Consider the following 13768-nt stretch of genomic DNA (forward strand, 5'->3'; position numbering starts at 1 on the left):
ATTCTATTGTCCTTCTCACACCACTTAGGTGATAGGATCAGATAGAGCTGTCTATTTTGAAGATAAATTTGGTTCAAGTCAAGGGTCAAGAGAAATTGTATTCTGGGAAGAACGTATTTATGTCCCTGTACCTGTTGCTTTTGCTTCCGCTCCTACTAACGATCCTGCGATTGAAAAAATTCCAACAGAAGCTCATGATGAACCTCAGAATCATATGCAAGACGAAAATCCTAATATTGAGGGTGGTGAAGTTGTGTTGAGAAGATCAGAGAGAGCTCGTAAACCTGCTATTCATGATGACTACCTTGTCTATGTGTAAGAATATGATTACAATGTGGGAGACGCTTCTGAGCCAGTTTCTTATTAAGAAGCCATGAGGAGTCCTCAATCTAAGTTATGGTTGAATGCAATGACAGATGAGTCAAGTTCCATGTCGCGAAACAAAGTTTGGAATTTAGTTGTCCTACCGAAAGGTTGTAGACCCATTGGGTGCAAATGGATTTACAAGATTAAACGTGACTCAAGTGGGCAAATAGTAAGGTATAAGGCTAGACTTTTTGCTAAAGGGTATAGCCAGAGAGAAGGTATTGATTTCAAAGAAACATTCTCACTTGTCTCTACTAAAGATTCTTTGCAAATCATCATGGCTATGGTTGCTCATTTTGATTTGGAATTTGATTGTTTTGTTTGATTGTTAATGATTGTAATTGGATTAAATGTCTTCAAGGTCAATTCATACATAATATATGTATCATGTCGATATGATATTATGTACGTCTTAATTGGTTACCTTATGTGTGGTAGACAATGTTATGGTGGTTGATTATATTGTCCAAGTGGGAGAATGTTAGAATTAATATTGTGGACTAATATAATCATAGGTTTAATACCATAAACACAATCATTAACTATGTGCCTAATATTTATCAACAACCATAATGGGATGGTTAATAATTAATAAATGTAATTAGAGGCACATGAGAGCACCCTTAAACTATAATTGATCCATTAAATTATAGTCTACCACTAATTATACACATTAGCCCAATAAGCCTAATAAAACCCCTTAGGGTTATGTGTTGGATATATAAGGGGTTAATATGCGTTTAGTGAAAAACAAGTGTGTGTATGGTGATAAGAAAAAGGATTTGCTATCATAAGCTCCTCTTCTACCATCTTGTGTATACATTAGAGGATTTTAGTGTCATAGCAACAATAGAAAATGTCAATATGGGAAGTATGTGTATTTCTTATATTGTGATGCTCTAAATAAAATATACAAATCTTATTTAGTGATTATGAGTAATAATGATTGGTATATAATATGTGTGTTTGGATAATTCATAATCTTTTAAAAAAAAAAAAAAATAACAAAATACACCAATACATATTTTTTCAAAAATTTATCAAATTTATTAAACTGAAAGTACATACAACAACTCAGTAAGAATATCCCTCCCATTAAAAAAGTACAATTTATATTTTAAAATAGAATGTAATTAATTACTATATTATAATAGTATAAGTGTACTATCTAATAATTACACATGTAACTTCTAAATATATATGTTTCAAAAATTATTGTCAATTACAATAGTACTCACTCGCACTATATTGTTACTTCCAAATTAAAATAACTTCAATTGCTTGTAATTAATGATTCCAATATGTCCTCTCAAAAACCCAAAAACTAATAATGTTCCCAACAATGGAGCGTGGTGAAATTGTGTTTAATATATAATCATATCAAGTTGTGATGATGTGAGAAATCATTAATTATTATTTGTTTGATCATTAGTGAGCCAAGTCTCTAAACCCTGTAAATCAAGCAAGAACTAATTAATTGTCTTTTCTTTAATCTTAAAAAGATAAGGAAATACATTATTGTAGAATAAATCAATTATTCTAATGCTAATTATTAATAAGCAATTATAAGATAATCTTATATTTAGCATAAGTTAAGATTATTAAGGTCTTAATAATATGAGGTAGATTCTAAGTATAGTATAGAGTTGGGCACTATCTCTTTTTGCTGTGTAGCTTTAGAATGAGATTCTAAGAAGTGTAGTCTTGAAGCTCAACATTTAAAATTTGAATATTGTTTTTAAATATATATACATCATTCTTTTCTAAAAGAAAATTAATTTGTATCTTTTAATTACTTCGTCTACTATATATTAATTTGACCAATTCTACTAAATTGAGTATATATGATAATACCTAATATAAATGAGAATTGAACTTAAGATCTTATAAATATTAATTAATGACTTATTCCACCAGAAGATTTATTTTAGAGCATTGATATTGTATATCAGTGGTACTTAACTCTAGACATGTCGCCTTAATTAGAATGACTAGTGATACTCCTTAAAAGTTATTACATTAAATTTTATAAGATTCGATACTTAATTAGACCAATAACAATAATGACATAGGAGGGTGCTAGGCACCACTAATGTTTTTTAGCATTTCTCTTTAGTTTACCCTTTGTTAGAGCCCAAGTACTAGTCTTTTGGTATAGCTCTATATAAGTGAATATAGCGTGATTGCTACGCTTTGTGCATATTAAATACCCCTTTAAAATGAGAAATGCTAAAATACACTACCAACCGACTTTAGTATTCTCTTAAATATATCAATATTATTACTGATTTTATTAAATATCAAATTTATATAATTTAATATAATAATTTTTAAAAAATAATGCTAGCTAACCAAATGTAAAATGATACGTAGCTAATAACAATACTCCTCCAAAATAATCACTCATTTATTTTAACAGTATAACTTTTCCATATAAAAATCTAAATAACATTGATAGATAATATTATTTATCTTATTAATTTATATTATGGAGTATTTTTTTTTACCACTTTTTAGCACTATTGTGAAAGTTCGGAAAATTAATTTTAACTAATGTAAAAGTCTACTTTAATTTGTTACATCTCTTTAAAATAATTTTTTTTTAAAAAAAATGACAAGGCATCTTTATAAAAGGCTATTCCTCTCTCTCTCTCTTGAAACTGCTATTTTTTTCTCATTTAAATTATTAATGTGTTTAAAGTAGTTTTTAGTAAGTATCATCAAGATTTTAAAAGCATATATATGTATATATATTTTTTTAAAAGTAAATAGGAATTAATATTTATTAAAAACAGGTAAAATTTATTACATGATGATCATCATATGATGAAGATATGACTCAAAGAATATAATCAATAATATTAATAGCTTAGCAAAATCATTTACAATAATTAGGAAGAGAACCTTAACAAAATCTTCACTTGAAATACTGAATCAAGAACAACCATTTTATACCTTGTTTGACAAAACATCATACCATAGAAAATACTTCAAGAACATCTGCAAAATGAATAAAACTATATTGAACAAAATATCGATGGAAATATATTAAGATAGATAAAAATAAATTCCCCTTTGAAAAAAAAAGACAAAAATAAATTCAATAAATAATACATACAGATACAATTACGAACAAATACCAAATCACTATATATAATTCACAAATATATACGAATATAAATACTTTTGTGAGTAATGAGTACTTACGATGAATAAATAATCAATATAAATTAAAATACTATAATTATTTTAAATAAACTTCCCATACTTTTATTTAGAGCATACAAAAAAGATAACTTTTTAGTGATAATATAACATAAATTTTTTGTGACTAAGTGTAATTTTTAATTATAACAAAAAATTAATTATTTGTGACTAAAACATATTATTTAGATATTAGTTGTTACCAATTTAGTTTTAGTCAACAAGTATTGTAACTAAACACATTTAGTCACAACAAATTGTATTTTTTGTGACTAATACTTTTAGTAAAGAGCCTTTTAATCACATTATAAGAATAATGATTTATAATTAGTCACAATTTTTTTATTTTTAATGAGGGGTAGATAGAATAGATCTCTATATCATCAAAAAGTTTCACGATGAGTGGGACATTCCAACCACTTAAGGTAAGTTTAAGATCACAAACTCGTTCAACAACAATATTTTCTCGAAAAGAGTAGGACCGACCCACATCGATCATCTTTCGAAATCCAAGAATCAACTCATATTCATATATATATATATATAAGTGTATGGAATTTCATTACAAAATTATCATATGATGATTAATATTGTTTTGTTTGTGAAATTTTTGCCAAAGAGAGGAGGAGATGCGCGGTAGTACCTGTGATTCTCCGAGTGTAGTGAAACCTAAATTTATTATATATAATTAGGGTTTTAGTGGATTTTTTTCTTTTCTTTGGCTCATTTGTTTCGGTTTGAAACTGACACATAGTACGGTCGATTACAAATAAAAGCAAAAACCCAATCAATATTTGTGTCACTTTTAAATATTAACAGACGTACGTGTTGACTAACGTAAAAACACAATATTAGATAGTATAGTAAAAGTGTCATATTTTGATATGAGTTAAATTAATTATTAGCTATATGTATTTTTTTTTTTTGGGGTAAGAACTGAGTTACGAAAATGTCATGTCAAAACAGTTAATATATGTAAATTATTTTATTGTTTGGACTGAAAAAGAAGAAGTAGGGAATAGGGTTGAAGTGACCTATGATTGAGTAGTAGTAGAATATATAACGTATTGGGATTGGATATCTATATATAAAGAGTAGAGATAAAAACAGCAAATTTAATCTTTGACCACGATTTGACCTATCACTCTCTCTGAAAATTAGAGTTTTCAATTTCAACAGAACCTACCCTAAACCCTATATGTATTTGTATAGCTACAATTCATGAAAATTACTGTATGAGTTGATTTTGGCGTGAATCTCCTATCATATATGTTGTTGAGAATAATTATTATGGCTATTCAAACACAACTTCCAATGTCACAAAATCATCAACCAATCCATTGGACAATCAAATACACTATTTCCATTCTCTTACTTAATTACATTATTTTTGACTATTTTAATTACTAAATATTTTTTTCTTTTTGGAAAAAATAGAAGTGTTTGGGTAAAAATTAACCATGCAGTATTTTACAAACGTATAGGAAAAAAAAAAGTTAATTATATTTATAATTTATGATGCCCTAATAATTTGTTCCAACAAGTCACGTAAGATAAAGCACTATAGTCTATAGTACTTAACTTGAAAGAATCAAATACTTGTGTTTTTATTATTATGTTTATAGAGATCATAATTAATAAATAATTAGAAAGGAGAGAAAGAAGAAAGTGGATTCTATTCATGATGAATATTATCAATTATATATAACATTATCTAGGGTTTGATCTTTGGATGTGAAAAAAAGCTATATGGGAATATTAATAATATTAATATATGTTTGTACAAATAATTATATTTTTATATCTTCATTAAATTGGTATATTATCACTTATCAGTTAAATAAGAATATGTGAGTTTATTATATTGTTATAGTTAGAGATCGGAAGGTTAAATGTTGTTGTCGTTTTTCACTTGTTTTATTATTCTAAATAAATTATTTTTTTAAAAAATAAAATAAAATAAATTATATTGGTTGTTCGTATTGTTTTTTACTGTATTATTCCTTATTATCATCATTATTATTTTAAAATTTCCTTTTGATATGTTTATTTGTCTTATTCCAAATTATTTTGCCATTCTGTATATAAATATAATCTCTGGTTGTCCTATAATAAGTTGTAATTTTTAGACTTTTCTGTGTTTAGTCGGTCTATTAATTAATTAAATTATAGGATATATGAAATAATTTATATTTGTTTGCATCATCCTTTCAATAATCATAATTTGGATTTCATTTTTCGACAAAAGACTATATATATTATATGATTTTGTATTTCCTTAACTTCTTGGATTTACTTAATTATTTGTCTTCGTTTCAAAACTCTATGTCGTTTTCTTGTTTTCTTGTCGTTTAGAGATTAGACATTTTCGAACGTGTGGTGTGTTCCTTATTTCGCATGACATGCAATAATGTAAGATTTATCTATATATATTGGAAAAGATTTAAGTAGGGGTATTATCGTTTAGGAACAATTTTTGTTTTCGGTATCTATATATAGTAAAAGTCATAACCTATTTATAGATATGATATTTTACCATCATGTACATTTTAATTATAGGAGAATTATTTAATATATTATTTTTTTTAATTTTTTTTTTATATTTACGGTTTGGGTTTCAGCGCTAGTTGCAATAGATGTTTCTATACAATTTTTTGTTACAATTTAGGTTGCAGAGCTAGTTGCAATAGAGGTTTCTATGTAGAATTCTGTAAAAATACAAAAAAAAAAACTATTTTAGAGTGTAAAAATGAAAAAGTCATCACTTAATTATTTTAATCACATTTTATTTTTTTTAAAAAAAAATTCTAAATAATTTATAATAAAAATAGGATTCAAACAATTAGTTACATGCATATACTTATGCAAGAGATTATTTTCGACATTCTAAATTATTCAAAAAAAACTTTAAAACATGAAAGATATTTATCACCAACTACTTATAACGCCATATAAAAAATAATAGAATAAAGCTTCTTAAAGTACGAGAAATAGGAAATGTCCGCGTAAAGTAGAAGTAAAGTGATATCTCCACTTATCCATTTAAATATATATATGGAACACTTCTTAATGAGTATTACCTATTGATGGTTACTAAACAATTTAACTATAAATATTAATTTTAAAAATATTAAACTATTAGATTTTGATCCAACGACAAATAATAAAAAGAGAAATTTGAATTTCTATGCTTGATTTAACTACTTAATTAAAAAAAAATAAAAAAATATTACTTTTTACACTATATCAAAAATATTTTTATAAACAAAATACTTAAGTCAAATTTAACTTTTTTTTTGCCGAAAAACTTTTTTCTTAATTTTTTTTTTCAACTGATGGAACAATCTCAACTCATCTAATGTAAAAATGATAGATTTTTTTAATTAGATAGAAAAATTAAACATAAAAACTCAAATTTTCATAATACTACCCATTAAAATTTGGATCCCTATAAAAAAAATATAATTTATAAATAATATTTTTAAATATTATCATTCAGCTATATATTTTACAAAATACTAAAAAAACTCTAACTATTTATAAAAATTATTATTGATTCCAATAGAACAAAAAAAATGATAAGAAAAAAATAATATAAAAGGTTTGAAAAAAATAATAAATAGCAGTAATAGATTTTTATTTTTTTGCTTAAAAGTATTAATAGAATTGAAAATGAGTTTTGAGAATTAGGATGGAAGTGACTAATGACAAATTGTTAGCCCCTTCAAAAGTTAGGTTCATTAAAAAAAAAAACTATTGGGTATTAAAAAAAAATATTAGGCCCTTTATTTTATTTTTTTTGGGCCCTGTGCAGTAGCCCACCTTGCACACCATTATGGCCGACCATGATGAGGGTAAAGTAGATAATTACGTTTATTTAAAAATAATCTAAGAGTGTGTTTGGGATTAACTTAGTAATTATTAGGTAGTAATTACACATTATTTTATAATAAAAGGTGTGTTTGGGATATGAGGTGAGAATTACCATGAATTCTTAATGTCTTATTTGGAAAAATAGTTCATGATTACACACAGGCCGGCCGTGAAATTTAGTGGGCCATAGAAAAAAAAAATTATTTTGGGCTCTTATTTAAAAAAATGTGGTTTTTTTCAAAATTAGTAAAAAATAATTATATAATTTGAAAAGAGAAATATTTTATTTGGGCCCCTTGGCTAGGTGGGCCGTAGGCACAGGCCTAGCCCGCCTATGCCCAAAGTCGGGCCTGATTACACAGAAAAATAATACTTTTTAGTTCTTAATATTTATTTTTGTCAAAAACACAATATTATATTAGAATTGCATAGGAATAGAGTTACATGTGGGAGGAGGAGCTTCTTTCAAGAAAGCTCATCGTCATGATAAGCTAAATCATGAGCCGCAACATTAAAATTACAACTAACATGAGAAAAAGATGCTTTCAAGTTTAGACAATAAAACTTTAATGTAAAACAAAAAACAAAAAAAAAAAAAAAAGAACTCCAGACACATTACTTAGTATTTAAAATGGAAAGTTTTTATTAATTACATCGAGTACATCCAATATTTATGTGTTATGCGAATTGGAAAGTGTAAAATTAAGACCTCCCAATTACCTTAATTACACAGTTACGGTTTAATTGCATGGTCAAGCAAATACGTAAATTGTATAATACCTTCAGTTACACCTAATTCTAATTCTCTCTCGACTTTTCCAAATGCACCCAAAATGAATTTTATAAAAGAGTTAATTCATACTTTTATTATTATTGGATTATTACATAAATACATAAAAACAACAAAAAAAATTACAAAAATACAGTTTCACAGAATTTTAAATATTTTTGCGATTTTTTTTTATTTTATTTACAGAAAATACAATCTTTTTATGTTGTAATCTTGTTAATTTGTTGTTAATTTGTTTTTGTTGTTTTAGATGTTATTTTTATGTTACTTTTATCTAGTTTTCTTGTTGTTTTTACGGAAAATCGTAAAAATATAAAAAAAAAATTCTTTAAGTGAAAAAAAAAATTACAATAAGTAATTACACTTAGTAGAATAAAATGTCATTTTTTTTATTTGCCTTGTTTATAATATAATGCATTATCTCAGTACTCTAAGTGTTCTCAAAAAAATAAGAAAAAAAATCCTGTTTCAAGTTTTGAAGTTTTGAAAGGAAAAATCTCTTATAGAGCTGAAAGTGAAGCCCATTGGACCACAAGCCTATAACACTTTCAGGGGCCGTTAGTGGTGGCCCACGTCCCAGATTGTATTGGAAATACACTGTAATGAATAATGATGGGAAACTTACAAAAATACTGTTTTTTTCCCCAAGTTTTACAATAATACTGCCACACGGCAATAATTTCTTTTTTACTGTCTAAGCCCCTTTTTTTTTCTTTCATACTGTCCAGACCTAAAATATTTACTTTTATACTGTTAACATTAATAAAGCACAAACGGCACCTCCTTCGTGGTTGGGGACGGACAAATCAACACCAGAATCATAGAAACACCAGGAAAAAACCATAAAATCTGGCAAAGAGAAAAAATTACTAAATCAACAACAATCCTATAAAAAAAAAACATAAGAAAACACTACTAAAACAACACAAAAAAACTGCATAATATAAAAAAAAACAAGCATAAAAAAACTTTGGAATGGTAGTATTTCGATCGGGTGTACTTGGATTCCCATCCTGTAAAAAAACATAAGAAAACACTAATAAAACAACACAAAAAAAATAAATAAATAAAGAACATAAAAAACAAGCATAAAAAAACATTAAAACTAAAATAATGAAATTACACACCTTGACAACCCTTTTCCTAATTATGTCTTCGAACAGATCAGTTGATTGAACAATCTTCACTTGGTATTTACTCTTTCCCTAAGAGTTAACAAAATAAAACCGAAAAAACAACAAGACACAGAGTCAAACAAATAGAAAACTATAAAATAAGACTAACAAAAAAAAAAAAAAACATGCAAGAAAAAAAAATAAAAAATATAATCAACTTGAAAAAACTCTTAAAACAATACAAGATCAATAGAAAAAAACCTTATCAGATTTGAGAGACTTTTGAACTTTCTTTTGGCTGTTTGCAACAAACAGAAAACTATAAAATAAGACTAACAAAAAAAAAACATTCAAGAAAAAAATGATAAAGGCAGTAATGAATGTAAATTTCCTATAATGATTGACCTTCTACGCAGTCCACTATGCATAATCCAAAAAAGAAAAAAAAATAATTATTTTTCTTTTTTTTTCTACACATAATAACTTAAATATTAATTTTATAATATAAATAAGTATAATATAAATATATATATAAAAAATAAAAAAATTGGATATCGTGGCACTGTAGTCACACGGCAAATTTAAGCTACAAAATGAAGTCTCGTTGGAGAAATATTACATCATGCAACCTTCTTAAAGCTGTCTTACCATTGAAATATTTTTAAAAAAAGTGTTAAAAATAATATGAAAGATAAATAATATTTTTTAAGTGACTAGTGATTTTTGCACCCTACAAAATTTCACCAGTAAAGATCTTCTTCTGTTAATAGTATTTTTTATTATTATTATTATTAAAAAACATTATCATAATTTTTCGAAAAGTACGTATCATGTACATAATGCAATTCATACACCACATATTCCTAAAAACATTAACTTAAAATCCGTAAAAATGAAAGTGCCACGTGACCAATATATTCTTTGACATATACTCTGTATTTTTAAGAACAATTTAAAAGAAAATAATAAAGATGAAATCATTAGTGACATAAGAGCAAAAGTGAAACCAAAAACAAAATAGTATTCAAAAGAAAAATAAGAAGTTAGCAACACATAACTTTTATGTATAGATTTAATAGAGGAAACTGACTACGATAAATTTATGTACATCATTACGAGTATATTGGCGTGTCAAACTCCTCTAATCCAACTCTCTTTTCACCACAAAACAAAGTGGAACAATATAAGTAAAAAGGTTAAAATATTGTATTAAATCTGTATCAACTGAGGGATGAGCTTCAAGAGAAAAGAAAGCTCTTTCTGAGAAAATTGTGGCTTTGTTTTGAGCTTTATGTTCTCATCATCACCTTGAGAAAGGCTCTCTTCTTCAATGTTATTTGTTGTTGGTTTCATTAAATCAAAGACTGCCTCTGTAATTTCTTGTACCAAATCTACAATCACTCCATCTATTCCCATTAGGTGTTGAATGTACACAGCTTCACTTACATTACTGCATTAATACAACAAATAAAAAGAAAAGGTTACTATAGTTACCAATAAGAACAAAAGTCAAGATATTTGGTGTAGAAAAATTAGACTATAGACCCTTACTTTAATTTTCCATATGTTAGGAGTGAAAGATTATGGTCCTTGATTTTGGGCACAGCCCCTGGATTTCTGAAAACCCCTTTAACTTCTGAGACAATCCCATCTAAACCACCTTCCAAGCACAATTTCATGGCTTCTTCTAAGGAATTTCTCCTAACATCAAGGAAAATCTCAGTTCCTCCATTGGTCAAAAAATAGACCTGAAATATAACAAAAAGATAATTAGTAAATTCTAAAACATCCCCACTTTAAAAAACTAAACCAAAACCAAAACACATGTTTTAATTTTCAAAAATATGATTTTCTTTACCGGATATTTGTCTTGTAATTTCTTGACCAAAAGAGCTGCATCAGGTTGGAAACTTGAGAAGATTATAGATCTGTCTTTGGCATAACCAAAAACCACATCTAAAATAGCTTGAAGAACATGAATAAGATAGTCTTGTTGATACAAAACACTGTCATCAAATTTCAATTCTATGTTAAACCCCAAAGATGGTTCCACTTGTTCAAAAGCTTCTTGGAGTGTACAAAGAGAGTCATCAGTTTCAACATTCCACTCTGTAATTTTCCCATCTTTGCTTTTCCTAAGCAAAGGTTTCCCTTCTTTTCCAACCTCTTTTTGAGGCCCATAACATAGAAACTCAGACAGACTCAGCTCAGTAACTCTCTTCTCCAAAACAATACCCTGTAGATAAAAAAAACACCAACAAACCCCAGTTGATAAAAATCCAAACTTTTTACCAAAATTCAAACAATTACCATCAGTATTGGTATTTTTGCAAAAAAAAAAAAAAAACTCACATCTTCTCTGGTGAGGATAAAGTTGTCATGGAAAATAACAGGGTAATCATCCTTGGTCACCTACAAAAAACACAACCATATGTCGGTTCGATTCACACAAATGTTGTGTTTTTCTTTTTGATTTTTCAATCCCACCCCCAAAAAAAAAACAAACTTTTTATCAGTACGAGTTTAGGAACGAACTGAAATTACTAAAATACCCTACTCTGTAGACTTTTTTCACAAAAAAAAACACCGACCGTACGCGGCGACAAAAACCAATCACGTCACCCTCTTTCAAGTTCCGATGAATTTGGACGTTTGACACAAAATAAATAATAAATAAATACAAGAAAAAGTTTTTTTTTTCTTACCTGAACATCAAACTCGACGAAATCAATGGGAAAAGAGGCAGCTTTGTTGAAAGAAACAATGGAGTTTTCTTTAAAAGCTTTCATTTTCATATCAGAAGATTGTAAAACGTTCATTCCATGGCCTCGATGTCCAATCACAGCAAATTTGGGTGCATTTAAACTTCCTCTACCCAATTCCACACCTGTCGATTCAAAAACAGAGATATATTTTTCAGATCAAAGCAATTTCAAGATTAAATAAGAAAAAAGTCAAAGCTTTTTGGACAATGGTGATGAGTTGCAGAAGATTTTGATTATTATTACCTTTGGGAAGACGAGTTGAGTAGAGAGAGAATGAGGCATTTTGTGGGACTTGATCTAAATTAGGTACGTCTGAGACATGAACAGCTTTGAGAGCCATTAATTCTCAAAAACCCAAAAAAGAAAGAGAGAAAGAAGAAGAAGAAAGAATAGAGGTAATACCTCTTTTTGAAAAAGAAAGAGAAAAAAAGTTGGTATTTTTGAGATTTTGTTTTGAGGCAAATTGGGTTGTGGTTTTGAGGTGTATTTATATGTGTTTTGATTATGGGATCTGAGTTAAGAATATTCTTTTTCTGCTTCGATTTCTAGAGTTATATTCTTTTGGATATTCTTATTATTTTTATGAATTTTATTATGTTCTTTCTTAATCTGGTGTTTCGCGGAACATGATTAATTTAGTTTAAATAATTTAATTAAATAAATATCACTAATTAACGATCTCACGTTAAAAACGACGTGGAATGAAATTGGCGTACATGATGACTTTTCGTACGTAATTAAATATCAAAAGTACCTTACACGCGAACCCAAAGTACGTGGAAAGCACACGCTTTATAAACCGTCGGATTTGGCATTTTTTGATCACGTGATTTGAAAGGAAGGTGCGATGCTTTTTTGGGAAATAGGATTTATATTTTTAAGGAAATAATAATTTATTTTTTTAAGGAAAGGCCAAATATGTGTCAATGTGTCATGTACAGCTCAGACTTGGATTGGATAAGAAAGTAAACTAAATTTTATTTTGGCGCAAAATTGTCGGGGTTATGTGTTGCCACGTCAGCGGTCACGAGTCATGTTGACTTTTTTTTTTCTTAATAAGCTATTTCATGCTTAATAATTTGTTAATTAAGATAATATTAACGTAAATAAATGGTGTATGATTAGGATAATTTTTTTTGGGAATGTGCCGTGCCAGCTCACTAACCAAAAACCAACAAAAACATTAAAGGAATAAACCTAAATTTATAGATATAAAATAGTTTAGAAAATAATTAATAATAGTAATAATTAGTTGATGCGTGGGATTTAGTGGGATGATACTTAATACATATGGATGATGTGTAACCACGATAGATTTATGATGATAATAATATTTAGAAGATTATTCTAATATACGTAATGTATAGGGATTTCTTTTTATGTAAATGCATTATTTTTGCTTGTACTAAAAAAATATTTTCTTTTTCTCGTATAAAATAAATTATAGTTTATTTCTTTTTATATAATAATGATAAATTAATTTTACACGCATATTTTTATTTTGGTTAAATATTATTTAGATATTTTTGTATTTTGTAAAGTTATTAATTAAATTTTATATTTTGTTAAATGACAAAATAGATTTTATATTTTTTCAAAATAATAAAAATAGAACTATGAGCTCAATTTTTAATAATTTTATTTTTTAATATAAC

At 27.1% G+C, this 13768-nt stretch overlaps 1 protein-coding gene and 1 long non-coding RNA gene across 2 annotated transcripts; both read right to left on the reverse strand.

Moving 5' to 3' along the window:
• Positions 1 to 8682: 8682 nt before the first annotated feature.
• On the reverse strand, positions 8683 to 9566 carry LOC133030340 (uncharacterized). Its single transcript, XR_009684191.1, has 2 exons — positions 9361 to 9566; positions 8683 to 9246 (listed from the first exon to the last, which is right to left on the reverse strand). It is a non-coding gene; the product is annotated as an uncharacterized LOC133030340 (long non-coding RNA).
• A 783-nt stretch (positions 9567 to 10349) lies between these two features.
• Positions 10350 to 12704, reverse strand: LOC115701510 (glycerophosphodiester phosphodiesterase GDPD1, chloroplastic). Its single transcript, XM_030629325.2, has 6 exons — positions 12357 to 12704; positions 12054 to 12235; positions 11701 to 11760; positions 11207 to 11584; positions 10900 to 11096; positions 10350 to 10798 (listed from the first exon to the last, which is right to left on the reverse strand). Exons 1-6 carry the CDS (start codon positions 12451 to 12453, stop codon positions 10558 to 10560), a joined length of 1155 nt encoding a protein of 384 aa, XP_030485185.2. The 5' UTR covers positions 12454 to 12704; the 3' UTR covers positions 10350 to 10557.
• Between the last annotated feature and the right edge of the window lie 1064 nt (positions 12705 to 13768).

Source organism: Cannabis sativa, chromosome 8, assembly GCF_029168945.1.
Source record: "Cannabis sativa cultivar Pink pepper isolate KNU-18-1 chromosome 8, ASM2916894v1, whole genome shotgun sequence".
Lineage (NCBI taxonomy): Eukaryota > Viridiplantae > Streptophyta > Magnoliopsida > Rosales > Cannabaceae > Cannabis > Cannabis sativa.

Excerpts from the sequence above, each read along its gene's own strand:
- LOC115701510 (XM_030629325.2), bottom strand. The coding sequence starts at position 12,453 with ATGGCTCTCAAAGCTGTTCATGTCTCAGACGTACCTAATTTAGATCAA. Across the intron at positions 11,761-12,053 it reads TCGTCGAGTTTGATGTTCAG|GTGACCAAGGATGATTACCC; the intron begins GTAAGAAAAAAA and ends TGTTTTTTGTAG. Across the intron at positions 11,585-11,700 it reads TTATCCTCACCAGAGAAGAT|GGTATTGTTTTGGAGAAGAG; the intron begins GTGAGTTTTTTT and ends TTTTATCTACAG.